Genomic DNA, 14,956 nt, shown 5'->3' with positions numbered 1-14,956 from the left:
TGAATATTTTTCAACTTATTTACCAAAATGCCATCAAAGCTATTTTAGTCTCGGGGTCTCACAATTTGTATCTTGGTTGTCCGAGAATTAGGCCAGTACTTCAAGTTGAAATTGAATGTGTTGCTTCTTTTGATTCTTGTGATAATTTGCACGGAAATGCTATTGATGAGAACAATTGCAATATTAACGAATAGAGTCATTTTGATGATTATTTTCACTTGAATATTGTGTCTGTGGATCGTAATAATAGCAGTGATTTTTTCGACGAAGCGCATAATGTGGATGTCATGCCTGTGGATCGTAGTAACACATTCGACGAAGCGCATAATGTGGATGCCATGCATGTAGATCGTAGTAACACGGACGAGTTATATGATGAAGCACGTGATGACATAATTGAGGGCGAGGCAAATTTGGTTCAAAGCAATGATGCAAATTTGGTTGCGGATGTGGCTTTTGATAATGACACATTTTCATTCACGGATGGTTCGAACTTGTTTGTGGGTCAAGAGTTTCCAAACCGAGAAGCGGTGAAAAAAGAGCTAATTATAATAAGTTTGGAAGCTTGCTTTGAATTTGAGACGGTAAAAAATAGCCAAAAGGTGTACGCCGTAAAATGTGTAGTGTATGATTGTAAGTGGAGAATCTGGACCTCTTTGATTAAGAATGATTCACGTGCATTCTCCGTTCGAACATATTGCAATACACACACATGTGGTTTGACTGGGAGAGGAAAGAGAATCCATGGAGCGAGTTCTGCTGTTGTTCGTGATATGTTGGTGGTAATTTCCAAGGTCATCCAGTGCCAATTGTACCAAAAGCGGTGATGGCGATGATGCGCAATAGTATGAATGCTGATATATCAGACTACAAGGCTTGGAAAGGGAAAGAACTAGCAGACAATATGTTGAAAGGTGATCCTACACAGAGTTTTACAAAATTGAGCTGTTATTTGCACATGGTTGAGCAGATGAATCCAGGAAGCATAACAGACATATTTGTCGACGAGGAAAATCGATTCAAGTATATGTTTCTTGCTTTGGTGCATGCGTTAGAGGATATCGAAGTATGCGAAAAGTTGTATCAATTGATGGTACGTGGTTGAAGGGCAAGTATAATGGTGTTTTACTGGTGGCATCGGCACAAGATGGAAATTATCACCAATATCCTTTGGCGTGGGGAGTCGTAGATGTCGAGTGTACTTCTTCGTGGAGTTGATTTTTAACGAAGTTGTTAGAAGTAGTACCAGACGAGGATGAATTGGTGATAATTTCTGACAGGCATCAGGGGATCATTAATGCAGTTTCTACTGTCTATAGAAATGTGCATCATGGACATTGTACGTGGCATTTATCCCAAAACATGAAGACAATATGCAAAAAGAAGGGTGCAACCGAAATGTTTTGCACATTGCAAAAATTTATAAAACTTTCGAGTTTTATATTGCATACAATGAGTTTAGGAATAGATATCCTGAGGCAGCGCAATATTTGGATGAGAGAGACTCACTTGATAGATGGACTCGAGCGTTATTGTCCGAAGACCCATTACAATATTATGACGACAAACGGGGTTGAGTCAATCAATGCTAGACTGCTTGAAGAAAGGAAGCTGCCAATCATTGCACTCTTAGATTCCTTGCAGAGACTGGCATCATCTTGGTTTGCTCGATATCGCCACGTATCAATTGCAAGTAACACTAACTTGACCCCTACGATCGAGGGGATTCTTCGTAGCAGGTTCACAGATGCCCAAGGAATGCAAGTTTTTGAATTAGGACGTATGGAGTTTGATGTTAGGAGTCGTGGACATTCGGCCATAGTGGACCTCGAATCAAAAAGATGCACATGTCGAGTTTTTGATATTGATAGAATCCCATGTGCTCATGCCATCGCAGCTAGTTGGTTAGCGAATATTGATTTATATGATATGTGTTCACGGTACTATTCTACAATGTCATGGTGCATGGCTGACTCAGAGACTGTGTATCCCGTTCCGGAAGAAAATGAATGGCCACGCAACATTAATTTTCCATTGGTGTTGCCTCCTTTGCTAGAGAAGAGAGTTGGCAGAAGAAAACAAAACAGATTTCCTTCGATTGGTGAATTCAGCAAGAGATAGCTTGAGGGTCGACCATTAGCTTGATGGTCGACCATTATTTTTCTTTGGTCGACCATCAATCTCATGGTCGACCATTAGCTTGATGGTCGACCATTAGTTTTCTTTGGTCGACCATCAATCTCATGGTCGACCATTAGCTTGATGGTGAGTTTTGTTTTTTTAAAATATATATTAATAATTGTCCAAAATATGTAACATAATTGTGATCGTGGCAAAATACTGAGATTGTGATAAATTGATTCATATGTAAATTAAAATATATAACATAATCTGGAAATTACGATTTATATTTTTTAAAAAATATAAAAAAAAATAGTTCGATTACATGATTCACATTTAACTTGAAACATATAACATAATCATGTTTTTTAGATCGTGGCAAAATACTGAGATTGGGATGAAAAACCCTAAACCCTAAAAAACCCTAAACCCTTGAAACCCTAAAACTAAATAACAATGGTCGACCAAAAGAACAGTGGTGGTCGACCAACACAATATAATGGTCGACCATAAAAGGTAAAGGTCGACCAAACTCATTTATGGTCGACTAACAGAATTTTTTGGTCGACCAGACAATTTTTGGTCCACCAAAAACGAGAGTGGTCGACCAACAAAATAACACCAAAAATTACATAAGAAAACGATGTTCCAATAATGACATAAAATTGTCCGATACATCACAATAATCACCAATCATTAAGGAACATATTACAAGCTAAAAAGTATCTAAACTCAGATACTAATCTATCATCTAAAGTTAGTACTACTTGCGCACTCCTGGACAAAGAGTATCCGGCAACAGCTAACACAAGCGCTCCTGAATCTTCGCTGTGAAAAAAAAAATAAAAAGTTAATATTTATTGTTACCATTAAAAAAAAGAATAATGAAGTTATTATATTTTAAATAGAAACTTGACAACGTACTGTATAATCTTGGCACGGAATTAATCATGTAGTTTTATATTCCATGGCCTCTCGGGGTGTGGGTTGTTCCCAACAATGGATAGCAGACGAGCACCGTTTATAAGTATAGGCTATATGTCTTCATTCAGATCTTTGAATTTGGGATCGTGCCTTCACTGCAAGTCATATATAATGCACTTATTCACCCCTGTCACAAGTTTTAGCAAAAAAAAAGCGCCCATCTGTGTAGACAGGGATGAGAATTCTTCGTGCCTTTTCCCACGAGAGACACGGCCATTCTGGATCACTACCTTTGACTTTGCTCACAATCGGTGCCAGATTTATGTTGAAATCAATATCTTTAGCTTCGGCCAAAACTGATATCGCAAAGTAGAAATCTCTGTCCATCAACGAATCATCTGCCGACATCACTTCAGGATGTCGGATCTGCATCTCAAGCAATCCACGGAGAGCTTCGTCGATGTGCTGAATTCAACATAACAAAAGGTTTTCAAAGTTTTAAAAAAAGTTCTCTACAAATTTAAACTTTAGAAAAGATTTATTTAAAAGCTTACAAGGAAAGTGACACGCGAGTTTGCGATAGCCATGGGCCCGTAGAACGACTTCTCATATTCGGCACATAAAACCTCGAATCCTACTAGGCGAACGGTCGAGCATCGAGGCCCTAACTCGCGCAAGCGAGTTGTTTACCTTCAGTATCACGGTCTCCGCAAGTGGCCTCACACTAGCATCTATAAAATGATCAATTGTAACAACTTTAATGCAAATATGATACAATAAACAATGTATAGTTTAATATCTCTCGACGTGGTCGCCTCGCCTCCTGACATACGCGCATCTGGAGTCACTTGAATATCTGAAAACATAAAATATATTTTTTAATATACTATAAATAAATATAAATATAAAAAATGTGCATTACCTTACCTCCTGCGGACTCCTCTGGAATGGCTTGAAGGTTAGGCTCAAATATCTGTTGGGTTTGGCTACCACTGCCAATTTCCCTACCCAAATTATCAGCCACACCTAACAGCGTACATTCAACAAATTAAAATAATAACAACTTTAATGCAAATATGAATAGACAAGGTTTACTGTAATAACCTCTAGACGTGGTCGCCTCACCACCTGACTTACGCGGAACCGGAGTCACTTGAATATCTTAAAATAAAGACTTTGTTGTTTAATATACTATACATAAATATCAAATCAAAAAAGTGCATTAACTCACCTTCTGAGGACTCCTCTATAATCACCGGAAGGTTAGGCTCAAATATATGTAGTGTTTGGCTAGTACTCGCAATTTCCCTAGCTAGATTATCATCCACACCTAAAAGCGCACATCAAACAAATTAAAATAATTATGAGAATTGTACTAAATTATTATACTACATAAACATAAATATAATAAATAAAATTAACTCACCAAAATCTGCCTCAGATGCTTTCCTCTTCCGCCCTCTGGTATAGACTATGCTATAATCTCTGTGCTCCTGCACTGACATGTTAGACCTCATCTCAGCAAAACCAGCTCTAACTCGATTTCAAGTCAACTAGAGCTTTATTTATACTCCTCATAAATGCTCTGGTCTCAATAAATTCTGCTGCAATCTTCACATGCATGGACGTAACGGAATCCTTCAACGCAGTCAATCGCCGCTCGAAACGATGCTCCAAGGGTGATGGGCGCCGGGAGGGATTGAGTCCAAAGTGGACTCTAGGACCCGTACACATAGGAGAAGTGGTCCTAGAGCTGGATCTATCGAGATCACCAGGACGGATGCCGGAAACGTCAGGAGATGCATGTGCAAGAGGCGTGTGCTGGACAGAGCGAGGTGAATGCCCAAAATGCATGGGCTGGTCTGAGGGAGGTGAATGTGCAGAATGCGTGGGCTGGACTGAGGGAGACTCCACAGGGATGCTCGCTACATATGACTGTCCGACCCTACCTCCAGAGCTCGAGTACCCGAGTGATCACCGCATCAGGCGCATAATCAACAAAATGCCCGGTCGTATAATACGGTGCAACTAGCTCCTCAGGAGTAGGAGTCAAAAATCCCAGACAATCCTGCATATAATTAATAAAAGATCAAATTAATTAAAGTTAATGTCTACGGTTATTTTACCAAATCAATTCATATTACTTACATCTATAGCACAATCACCGAAGGCTGCAGCGATTTCAACACCAGTTGGGGCACGGTTTTACGCCCACGTCTTAGTCACCCACTGAAACATCATGGGCAACATCAAACCGTCCACATCTCTTCTCCTTGCTAACTTCTGTGCCACGCTCGGATAACATTCATAAGCGAAGATCTGTAACATAAATTTCAAACAGTGTTACTGGTACAAATAGAGATAACAAATCCACTATAACATTCAAAAAATAATATACCTGCAGAGGGAGAACAAAACCACCGACAAGGAAGCTGCCCTCAACTTCTTTCCGGCCCTGTGCCTCGGCGAGGTAATTATATCGTCCTAAAAGATCCTTCTTCAAACATTGGACCGCATCCCGATAGGCTACTCTACCCCAGGGATAATGGTTGAACCTATCCAAATCATCTACAAGCCTCAAGTATTTAGGGTCGATCTTCGTCGTCTTTTTCCTCGTCGCCTCACCGAATACGGCACAACAAAAGTATAGACTAGCCATCTTTATCTTCTCCATGTCTAGAGCAGTCTCGTTATGCTCTTGGACAATAATCTTTCCCTCCAAATCACCCAAAACAATATCAGCCTTACCGGGAAAGTGTGTGGTGCCAAATACACCTCTATCTGGTAAATCTTCGGGCTCTATAGCGCAATCAAGACCCGTTATTAAACAATACTCTAACAAAGAAAATCTAACAGGCCTTTTGCGCACCACCATCCACAAATCATCACTACTACTATCAAGTATCTGGTTACTCATTAAATACCATAGAATTTGGCTGGAAATTTTCAAATCTCTATAATACCTAACTAAATTACCAAAAAGAGAATGCTCGAAAAAATGGGTTCTCTCCTCATTGTTCAAATAAAATGAATCTTCTCAGAAATCTCCGTTATATCTCGATTGAATTGTAAACTTACATCGGAAATGGCATTCCTTCCCTAGTTTTCTCGGCAAATAGACATGTGACAAAAAAAAAATTATAGTAAGGTTAGGAAAAATTTTGTGGTCGCTCATAAAACCACATTTTCCCCGCCCCCATCCCCGTTATTTTCGGGTTCGGGGAATCCCCAACCCGAACTTCGGGGATAACTTACCATCCGGTCCCCATCCCCATTCTACAAAAAAATATGGTAGCAACGATAAAATTCCATTTTTCTCAAACAAACAACGTATATTTTATTTGATATATTGGAAAATATTAATACAATACAACAACAATAATACTTGTATTAATATGAAATATATTATAAACAAAATACGTATATTTTGTATTGATAAATATTATGGGGTGGGTTTATTCGTGTGATTTCCAATCCGCCCCGAACTACATCGGGGATTTAAAAAAATCCCCGAACCCGAACCCGAACCCAAACCCGAAAAAATCGGAGATCCCCATCCCCGTTTCGGATTTTCTCTGCGGGGCCCCAAACCCGCGGGGAAATTGCCATCCCTATCTCCGTCTCTCTTTTCTTTATTTATTTTTTTATTTTAAAATATAAAATTTAATTATAATTATTTTGTTCTTCCTTTTCACTAAGCATATCTGAAGAAATTGAATTCAATCCTCATGTTTTCAATTTCATTCGCGATTAACAATTGAGGGATCCGCTATCTGAATTTCTCCTCTTGTTGCAGCAGTGAGCTCGATCGATCGATTTTATACTCGTTCGATCTGGTTATCTTTTGCATCGCCTGGTATTTTTCTTGTTTGATGGATCCTGTTTCGTGATTTTAGCCGAGGGAGACGATTGTATTTTGAGAAATGGGGTTACAGTCTTCTGGGTGTTCGCCGATCGTTAAACCTTCTCACTGGTTGCAATCCAGTTTCTGAGTTTTTCCAGTGCTAATCTGAAGTCAATTAATTGTATTTTTATTGTAATAGATAGATAAACTCGCAAACAGAGTAGAAGGGAGGGAGGGAGGGGTGAGTGTTATGGATGGGGTCTGTAATGAGACAACCGTAGGGGAATCGCAGCCCTCGGAATCGGAAGGGGATGAAAGTTCGACTTCATCTTCATCCACATCCAAGCTGATATCATGGCGTCCGTTGCCGCTTTCCTTCCGTCATTATTATCCAGCTTTGGGTGTTAAGTTAAAGCACCAACCTTTGCGGGTCATTGTTAGAAAGCCTGTAAGTGATCCCAGAGTGTCATTTTACTTGAATTTTTGCTTGTTTTTGTGGTACCATCTCGTCAGAAGACCTCCATGCAGGGAATCGTTGATTCTTAGTGTAATTATGGGATTTATATACGATCAATCCTATTCGCTCATGGGTTTAATCATTTATTCATGATCACAAGTTTATGTTGATATCACCTGATGTAGTGGCCAGAAACTATTACGTATGTATGTATTGACAGCATGGCGTTCATAAATAAGTGCTGATTCTATCTAAGCATGCGATCTTATCCTATCACGATTTATTTCCCTGTGAATTTAAATGATAGGAACGATAATGACATAAAACACGAGGACAGAGAAATAGAAAAGGTTGTCTGTTAAGTGTGGGTGATTCAGAAGAACCTAACAATTGTAGAGATCATCCTGAATTAATTTAATTTCTTTTTGAAACGAAGTTCTATTTACATAGATAAAATGATGTATGCTAGCATTTAGGCTCCATAGACTGTGTGCAAATTGCTAATTTTAATTAATTGACCAGGAAATAGGGAAAATCAATTTTGACCGGGATATAGATAGTTGTTTAAGACCATCAAAGTAATTGCCTTGTGCAAATGACCATAGGTATGTAGAAAGAAGAGTGGTTATAGATAATTGGGAATCCTTCAAAAAAATCTGCTGTCAGATCGTTACCTCTCTGATGACAAAATTATGCTAATGATTTTCGTCTTCATCATAATGTCATTGGTTTCATATTATTGTGTGTGTGTGCCTATATATATTGTTTGTATAAAAAATTTTTTTTTACACATTAGATAGAATGGCAATTGTCATGGCTTACGTAAATGGATGAGAGTTCAGTAATCTATTTATTGGTAGAATTCATGCTACCATAAGGGTAGTACTCTAATGCTAAATCCAAGGATCCAAAATTGATTTGGACATGTGGGGTCCATAAATTTAACATAGCCAAATTAAAATTAACTCTTAGATATAGTGTGAAGGCACTACCCTATGCTAGCATCTCATCAACCTTGTTTATTGGACTTTTGAGTTGAACTCCTCTCTACCTTGAAATCCTGATCCTTCTTTGGCCTCAAACTTTTGAAAATAATAAATCTTTATTTATTTTACATTTTTTTCAGCTAAGAGTTTTGGATATTTAATTATTTTGACTTTATTTTTTTTTTCCCAGAAGGAACTCTCATCAAAGTAGCACTTTTATTTTTATTTACCTTTTTATGTAACACCATTATATACAATCATTTCATTGCATGCATTTCATTGAGGTTCAAAACACGTTACTTGAATCATTTCGTTGCATGTATCCCATTTAGTTTCACTATGCTTTATTGGATTATTATTATTTATTACCGTAAGATATTGTCCTAGTCGAATCGAAGGTGGCCAAAAGCTAAATCAATGCTACCTTATGATATTCTCCGTGGGCGATGTATCACCAGTTCTAATCAGAAACAGAGTGGGGGAGGACTTAATGGAGCTCATGTTGGAATAAGTTGTGGACAGTGATGAGCACTTTCAGGAAATGACTTTGACAATGATTTTGTGGGGAAATAAATTTTTACTGAATTTTAAAGTTGTTTTAAGTCAAAAAGTAACTATAAATCAAAGGCCTAGAGATCAGGATTTTTTGGCTGTATATTGGGGATTGGTGTGCCAATTGAACTAGAAAGATATGGGTAAGATTTGCAATCGGGATTGAGATTGTACCTATTGTCAGCACACTTCTTATAAGAGACAGCTCAGGCAACAATAGTAGAAAAATAAATAAGGAAATTCAAAGGGACTTTGGATACTCAGCATGATATGGAATCGACGTATTGCATCTAGAAGTTAGATAGACTAGATGAAATTTGGATGAATTAATTCTTACTTAACCCCAAAAATATCATTTCTCTTCATAGTTTTGTCTCTGGTATGCATTGCTTATGTTCTTAATGTAACACAATACATGATGATTTTGGGAACTAAGAGTACTGTAATAAACTAATCTAGCTCTTTGGATCTATATTACTGTTACTTTGTTGTCTCACCATTGTCATGTGGTGCGCTTCTTGTTAACTTGATATGCTTTATCTTTGATTTTCCTAGGGAAGTATGGTTGGTGTTGCTTCTAATATTTTGCCCTTGCCCTCCCCTCCCATTTTCTGAGAAACGAGTTAAACTACATTTGTGGATGTATGGTTTATGATGAACAAAAAATTACTTCATGATGTGCTTCAAGTTGGTGTTGATTTATTATCAGTGATGTATAACCTTGAATTAGTTACAAAATATTGTCTGCTGTTGTTTGATGCTTTAGTTTTGGCTTCTAATTTACTTTCTTTGTCCTTGGATGAATGTTCCCGTTAATGTATTGTGCACGATGTCATAGCAACAGGAAATTATGCAAAAGATTTAACAATGGAAATTGTCTCAAAGTTGTTACGAATTCAATTAGATCTTTGAAGTTTGCTTTATTAGTTCCTTTTTGTTCAAGGGGGAAAATTTCTCATATTGACTTAAGTGTTACTAACTTTGAAAGGTAGTATGTGTAGGTTTACATCTTTCCCAGAATTGTTAATTCAGATTTTAAGGTTTGCTTATTTAGTTTGTTGGCTCGTTGGACCTTCAATGTTAATTTCTGGAATCTTGGCTTTGATTTGGAGATGTCTCGGTGACATTTATTCAATGTTGCAGTTGGTTGTCAGGTTGACCAAAGATATTGTTGAGATATACCAGACATGCAACTCTCAATTTTGTTTTGCAGAGGAATTGAATCCAAAGAGGTTCTTGACTTCACCATCTGAAGGTCTTTTCAATGATGGGTTTGATAATGCAAACTCAGACCTTATTCTTACCGTAAACTTCGTTCTGAGAAATTTAGACTCAGGGAGAAGGTATGTTTCAATCTAAGTATTACCCTCTTGCTAATTATCATCTACTATCATCTACTAGATGTTTCATTAGTTTAAGGAATTGAGTGGTAGATAGCACTTTAATCTCAGGACCTGAAACCCTGATTCATTTATGGTGTATTAAAATTTAACGAGGATTAGGAAAGCCAATTGCTTGCTAAATTGAGTGCTATTAGGATATCCAATTTTTTGCTTGGGAAAATAAATTTTTTCTATTGAAATTTGCACGTTATTCTTTTTTGGCTATGTTATCGGGAAATTCACTATTTTACTCTAGTAACTTGCTTTTTTCTTCCAATTTTAATTAGTTTTTATTTGAATTTTGACATCGCATCGGGCACGTTAATAATATCCGTCTTTTTGTCATCATTTTTCGGTGCCACGTCAATTCTCAGATAAAAAATAAGTAAAATCGAAAAAGTACAAATTAATGGACTAATAACGAAATTGACTGACGACATGATCAAATACGGATAATATGCAAATTATGGGACTAAAATGTAATTTTCGCTTGCTTGCTTAGTCTTTCTTGAACAAGCATATTTATTTTAGCACGGGACCAATCTAATGATCACAAATTTCAGGGGTTATGGGAGCCCTTAAATTCCAATTCTCGTACCAAATATGAGGCTTGGTAAACACTCTGGTTTTATTCATGTAATAAAAAAATTAAGTTGGTGGTGTTTTATTCAACTGACAATTCACATGTCCAGCACTTACGTGCATAATATCTTTTGGTCTCCTTAGCCATTTATAGGTCATTTCTTGAGAAGGATGGGGTAAGGGAAGAGTTGTGAAATATACAATAAAAAATCTAAGTTTGGAATAAGTTGGGTTTAGAATTTTCCATTTAATGTTCATTTTTAAGGAAACATAATCTAATGTTTCTTTGACAAGATTATTTGTGATGTGACTTAAATTTGAATGTTATTGGCCATTATAACCTTCAAAGTAATCAAATCATGCTTTTCCTCAATGCAAGTGTCATCTATTTTCGCTTTTTATCTACTTATTATATTTGTATGCTTTCACCTACAATTCTATTTTATTCACCAATCATCCTTTGCAATGCTCATTCATGGCTTTATCACCTTTCTTCTTCTCCACTGCCTCCCACCATGGATGCAAGACACCTCCAGTCACCACAACAAACTGATTTTTTCTGTGATAAAATTTTACGTACTAATATCAATTTGATTAGTTGATCTGCTGGGCCAAATTTATCAGTTAAGATAAGCAAACATGAAACATGGTTATTAACAAGTGCATAATGAAGAGAAATACCAGAAACTATATAGTGTCTAGATCACCTTATTACATGAGATACTCCTTTTTGACAATATTTGAAATATCTTTGGGTCTTGATTATTGTTGAAACATCAGTTCTATGAGCATCTCCTCACTGTTTGCACAAGTAGATGTGATTACAGAAATAAAATTTCACTGCTCTTTTCTTTTAGAATACTGTAAGTTACCCAGTTACATGTTGAGAGAATTGTGGGAGAGTGAGAACAAAATGGAAGCGTGTCTTCTTAGTTCTGAACTGACACGACAAGATTAAATCGATAAAGATCCTTAACATGTTTTCTCACCTTAGACCTACATTCATATGAATTGGGCATGACATGGCTTACTTAAGTTTTTTTTCCTCACTTATCTTTGTATCAAATAAAGCAGTAACTACATTTCCTCTTCTGTTTCCATTTTACCCATTTTACATGCTATTATCTTCCTTTCTTTATCTGAGGAGGAAATATAAGATGCTGGCAAATAAGTTGTTATTTGCTTCCCTAATATGCAGGTACATTGCCAAGGATGTTCTTGGTCATGGAACATTTGGTCAGGTTGCCAAGTGCTGGGTTGCTGAAATGGACAGTTTTGTTGCTGTTAAGGTAATTAAAAATTTACCTGCTTACTATCAGCAGGCATTGGTTGAAGTTTCTATTCTAACTACAGTTAAGCCCTTCAATTGGATTTTTTAGCTTTATTTGATTTAAATGCAAAGCTTACCAGCAATGTTTGTTTAAATTTTCCCCAGTTAAATAAGAAGTTTGATCCTGATGATAACCACTACATCGTTCGAATTTACGATTATTTTGTGTTTCGACGTCATTTGTGCATTGCTTTTGAGCTGCTTGACACAAATTTGTAAGTTTTTGATCAAATTATTTGAAGTGTTATTAATATTAATTACATGTCGATGCTTGGTCACAACATTAAACGTTTTCTTTAGGTACGAGCTTATAAAGTTGAACCATTTTCGGGGATTGTCATTGAACATTGTGCAGTTATTCTCAAAGCAGGTAATCCATTCCTTTCTTCAGATTGTTGTTGTTTTGAAAAAAGTTAATCAATGCGACGACCATACATTTTTTTTTTATCTGTGCTCTAAATTTGATTTCCTCCGTCCAGATATTGTGTGGATTGGCATTGATGAAAGATGCTGGTGTAATTCATTGTGATCTGAAGCCAGAAAACATTTTATTATGTTCAAGGTGATCTGCTCCTTGGCGATGTTGGGCTGTTTGAAGTGTTTATCATCTTCTGCATCTTCATTTCTTGGGTTTGTTATAAAATTGACAGTGTGAAGCCAGCAGAAATCAAAATCATAGACTTTGGATCAGCCTGTATGGAAGATCGTACTGTTTATTCTTATATTCAGGTGACCATCTTCCAATGTAGAACTGTCAAGTTCTTGATTTTGATTTAGTGGATAAGTTTTAATTTTTTGTTTCATTTTCAGAGTAGGTACTATAGATCTCCTGAAGATCTTCTTGGATATCAGTATCCTAAACATACAAGATTGAATATATTCTTGTATTTTCCAGTCCTATGTTTTGAATCAATTTCCCTCAAGCATTTAAATCTTATGACTCAATATCTTCCATGTCAGAGAAGAATGATTCAGATGCACCTTCCATTCATGCCGTATACGATTTTGCTCACTGCATTTCCTTTTCTCCCTTATTATAGAGGTGTGATAATTAGATATAAAAGGGGCAACCACAACAACGCCAATTAATTCTCCACTCATCCTCGGGTCATCTTTTTCTTCACTTTTCTTGTTTTCCATCTTCTTGTGAAGGGTCCTCCTCGTCGGACAGATTTTTTTGTGCTGTAAATCATGGTTTGGAATCTTAACATAGCTCAGATATACTACAAGGATCGATATGTGGTCATTTGGGTGCATAGTTGCAGAATTATTTATGGGGCTGCCATTGTTTCCAGGAGCTTCAGAGTTTGATCTTTCAAGGAGGATGATTAAAATACTTGGTATGATACTTTATTTTTTAAAAGTTATAATTAAATCTTACATCTTTTTTTGAATAACTGCTGAAAGAATTTTCATATCCTGCTACTTGTGCACCTTGTCGTTTAAGATGAACACCTAGTGAAAAGTGGGGAAAATGCTGGGATTTTTGAATCCTGCCTCCTTTTCTTATTTGCTCGTTTGATGCTTTGAATAATGTGACAAGTGCTGCTCAGAAATATATTATGGTTTAAAGAGTTGGGACTATGTGAAATGATCACAGTTTTAGTTTGCTGGTGCCACCATTTCTTTTAATTTGAGCAGGTCTTACCAAGTTTAGTCCAGGCATTGAATTTGTATTTGAGAGGGTGTTGGTTATCTTTTATGGTATCTACCAAATAAATTGAGTCAAGTAAAAAGCTTGCCTGCTTCATGAACCAATCTAGTTATTAAGTTTTTAGCAAATCAATGAGAAGATACTGGGTCCTTTGGAAACTACAAGATGCTCAGTCTTGCTAATATTTGGATTTGGAATAATTGGTCGTAAAGTTTCAAAATGGACGAGGTCTAGGGGAAGTACGCATCTCAAAGTAACAAGTTATACCAAGGTGATGTGAGTTATTATAAATGCTAATTGATCTTACATCTAAATGAGTGAGCCAAACGACGATCTATCTCGCTGGAATTTCGAAGATGTGGGGGAGATATAATTTTGTTTTGTTTATTCATCATTGACATGTAGTGATTACTTATTGAATCGTACGATAATCGCTATATCAAATTTTCATCTTTGAAATTTGAAATTTGAAATTTCGCAATGTAACAATAATTTAGAATAATATTGTTTTTAATTAATGAGGTTAGGAAGCTCCAATGGTGGTGAAATAGGGGAAATAGAATAATATAGGCTATCTGAGCTGTTTAGAACAATACCGATGTTTTTTTAGAGTAACAGTTCAGTTGATGAAGTAATGGAGCCTTGACATTAGTTACAAGTTTTCAAGGTAGTTAGAAATGTGCACTGATTTATCAATATAATATTGAAAGTACTAATGTTTATCTAAACATGTACTACTAAATAAATTGTGAGTAAACAATCTAACATATTCATACCTAATGATTTTACACAAAGTGGTGGGGGTTGTCTACTAAAAACTACGGTAGAGTGGTTTATGAAAGTCTTTGCAGCGGACTTTATTTTACCAAAGATGACGAGAACATATGGGTGGTTTTATGTACTTTTATCTTCAATGAGCGGTCCGGCGTTGATGTCGACTATAACCCCTAGCCTTCCAAGCTAACGATGCGGATTCGTAAGACAAAGAAAAGGGCCTGGTTAGGTACTGACCTGGCCAGGAGATATTATAAAATCCAGTTGATGGAGCTCACCTGGTACTGAGCAAAGAAGGGATACCTTTATGGGTCTCGCTTGCAAGCAATAGCACGATGAACCAAAAAGTC

At 36.7% G+C, this 14,956-nt stretch overlaps 4 protein-coding genes and 1 long non-coding RNA gene across 11 annotated transcripts; 2 read left to right on the top strand and 3 right to left on the bottom strand.

The window, feature by feature from the left end:
* Nucleotides 1–826: 826 nt before the first annotated feature.
* On the top strand, nucleotides 827–2,121 carry LOC140820645 (uncharacterized). The gene is made up of 2 exons (XM_073180944.1): nucleotides 827–1,093; nucleotides 1,231–2,121. Exons 1-2 carry the CDS (start codon nucleotides 827–829, stop codon nucleotides 2,119–2,121), a joined length of 1,158 nt encoding a protein of 385 aa, XP_073037045.1.
* Nucleotides 2,122–2,785: 664 nt separating this feature from the next.
* LOC140820644 (uncharacterized) lies at nucleotides 2,786–3,735 on the bottom strand. Its single transcript, XR_012115550.1, has 3 exons — nucleotides 3,600–3,735; nucleotides 3,046–3,510; nucleotides 2,786–2,949 (listed from the first exon to the last, which is right to left on the bottom strand). It is a non-coding gene; the product is annotated as an uncharacterized lncRNA (long non-coding RNA).
* Nucleotides 3,736–3,800: 65 nt separating this feature from the next.
* LOC140820648 (uncharacterized) lies at nucleotides 3,801–4,567 on the bottom strand. Of its 2 annotated transcripts, XM_073180953.1 has the most exons (5): nucleotides 4,472–4,561; nucleotides 4,277–4,375; nucleotides 4,150–4,206; nucleotides 3,968–4,071; nucleotides 3,843–3,901 (listed from the first exon to the last, which is right to left on the bottom strand). In XM_073180953.1, the coding sequence occupies exons 1-5, from the start codon at nucleotides 4,548–4,550 to the stop codon at nucleotides 3,890–3,892; spliced, it is 351 nt and encodes a 116-aa protein (XP_073037054.1). In that variant the 5' UTR covers nucleotides 4,551–4,561; the 3' UTR covers nucleotides 3,843–3,889. The 2 variants fall into 2 exon arrangements, 1 of the variants encoding a protein (XP_073037054.1); XR_012115551.1 differs by having other exon boundaries at nucleotides 3,801–3,901; nucleotides 3,973–4,206; nucleotides 4,472–4,567.
* A 449-nt stretch (nucleotides 4,568–5,016) lies between these two features.
* Nucleotides 5,017–6,017, bottom strand: LOC140820647 (uncharacterized). Its single transcript, XM_073180952.1, has 3 exons — nucleotides 5,444–6,017; nucleotides 5,194–5,364; nucleotides 5,017–5,113 (listed from the first exon to the last, which is right to left on the bottom strand). The coding sequence occupies exons 1-2, from the start codon at nucleotides 5,960–5,962 to the stop codon at nucleotides 5,251–5,253; spliced, it is 633 nt and encodes a 210-aa protein (XP_073037053.1). The 5' UTR covers nucleotides 5,963–6,017; the 3' UTR covers nucleotides 5,017–5,113; nucleotides 5,194–5,250.
* Nucleotides 6,018–6,662: 645 nt separating this feature from the next.
* On the top strand, nucleotides 6,663–14,950 carry LOC140820646 (dual specificity protein kinase YAK1 homolog). Of its 6 annotated transcripts, none has more exons than XM_073180947.1 (9): nucleotides 6,663–7,337; nucleotides 10,028–10,227; nucleotides 12,047–12,137; nucleotides 12,284–12,393; nucleotides 12,479–12,548; nucleotides 12,658–12,740; nucleotides 12,829–12,907; nucleotides 12,989–13,220; nucleotides 13,331–13,401. In XM_073180947.1, exons 1-9 carry the CDS (start codon nucleotides 7,140–7,142, stop codon nucleotides 13,384–13,386), a joined length of 1,119 nt encoding a protein of 372 aa, XP_073037048.1. In that variant the 5' UTR covers nucleotides 6,663–7,139; the 3' UTR covers nucleotides 13,387–13,401. The 6 variants fall into 6 exon arrangements, with proteins under 6 accessions (XP_073037048.1, XP_073037046.1, XP_073037049.1 ...); XM_073180945.1 differs by having other exon boundaries at nucleotides 6,664–7,337; nucleotides 12,047–12,200; XM_073180948.1 differs by having other exon boundaries at nucleotides 6,666–7,337; nucleotides 12,047–12,200; nucleotides 12,989–13,029; nucleotides 13,397–14,950.
* The last annotated feature ends 6 nt before the right edge of the window (nucleotides 14,951–14,956 follow it).

Source organism: Primulina eburnea, unplaced genomic scaffold (assembly GCF_022965805.1).
Source record: "Primulina eburnea isolate SZY01 unplaced genomic scaffold, ASM2296580v1 ctg1314, whole genome shotgun sequence".
Lineage (NCBI taxonomy): Eukaryota > Viridiplantae > Streptophyta > Magnoliopsida > Lamiales > Gesneriaceae > Primulina > Primulina eburnea.
This window is presented reverse-complemented; position numbering and strand designations above follow the sequence as displayed.

What these genes read in the sequence shown, in the direction of transcription:
- LOC140820646 (XM_073180945.1), top strand. Translation starts at nt 7,140, where the DNA reads ATGGATGGGGTCTGTAATGAGACAACCGTAGGGGAATCGCAGCCCTCG. An exon ending in GAGCTGCTTGACACAAATTT is followed by an intron (nt 12,394 to 12,478) that starts GTAAGTTTTTGA and finishes CGTTTTCTTTAG; the next exon opens with GTACGAGCTTATAAAGTTGA. An exon ending in AACATTTTATTATGTTCAAG is followed by an intron (nt 12,741 to 12,828) that starts GTGATCTGCTCC and finishes TAAAATTGACAG; the next exon opens with TGTGAAGCCAGCAGAAATCA.
- LOC140820648 (XM_073180953.1), bottom strand. Translation starts at nt 4,550, where the DNA reads ATGTCAGTGCAGGAGCACAGAGATTATAGCATAGTCTATACCAGAGGG. An exon ending in AGCATCTGAGGCAGATTTTG is followed by an intron (nt 4,376 to 4,471) that starts GTGAGTTAATTT and finishes GTGCGCTTTTAG; the next exon opens with GTGTGGATGATAATCTAGCT. An exon ending in TATAGAGGAGTCCTCAGAAG is followed by an intron (nt 4,207 to 4,276) that starts GTGAGTTAATGC and finishes CTTTATTTTAAG; the next exon opens with ATATTCAAGTGACTCCGGTT.
- LOC140820647 (XM_073180952.1), bottom strand. Translation starts at nt 5,962, where the DNA reads ATGAGTAACCAGATACTTGATAGTAGTAGTGATGATTTGTGGATGGTG. An exon ending in GTTTTGTTCTCCCTCTGCAG is followed by an intron (nt 5,365 to 5,443) that starts GTATATTATTTT and finishes TTTATGTTACAG; the next exon opens with ATCTTCGCTTATGAATGTTA.
- LOC140820645 (XM_073180944.1), top strand. Translation starts at nt 827, where the DNA reads ATGGCGATGATGCGCAATAGTATGAATGCTGATATATCAGACTACAAG. An exon ending in AAAAGTTGTATCAATTGATG is followed by an intron (nt 1,094 to 1,230) that starts GTACGTGGTTGA and finishes TTTTTAACGAAG; the next exon opens with TTGTTAGAAGTAGTACCAGA.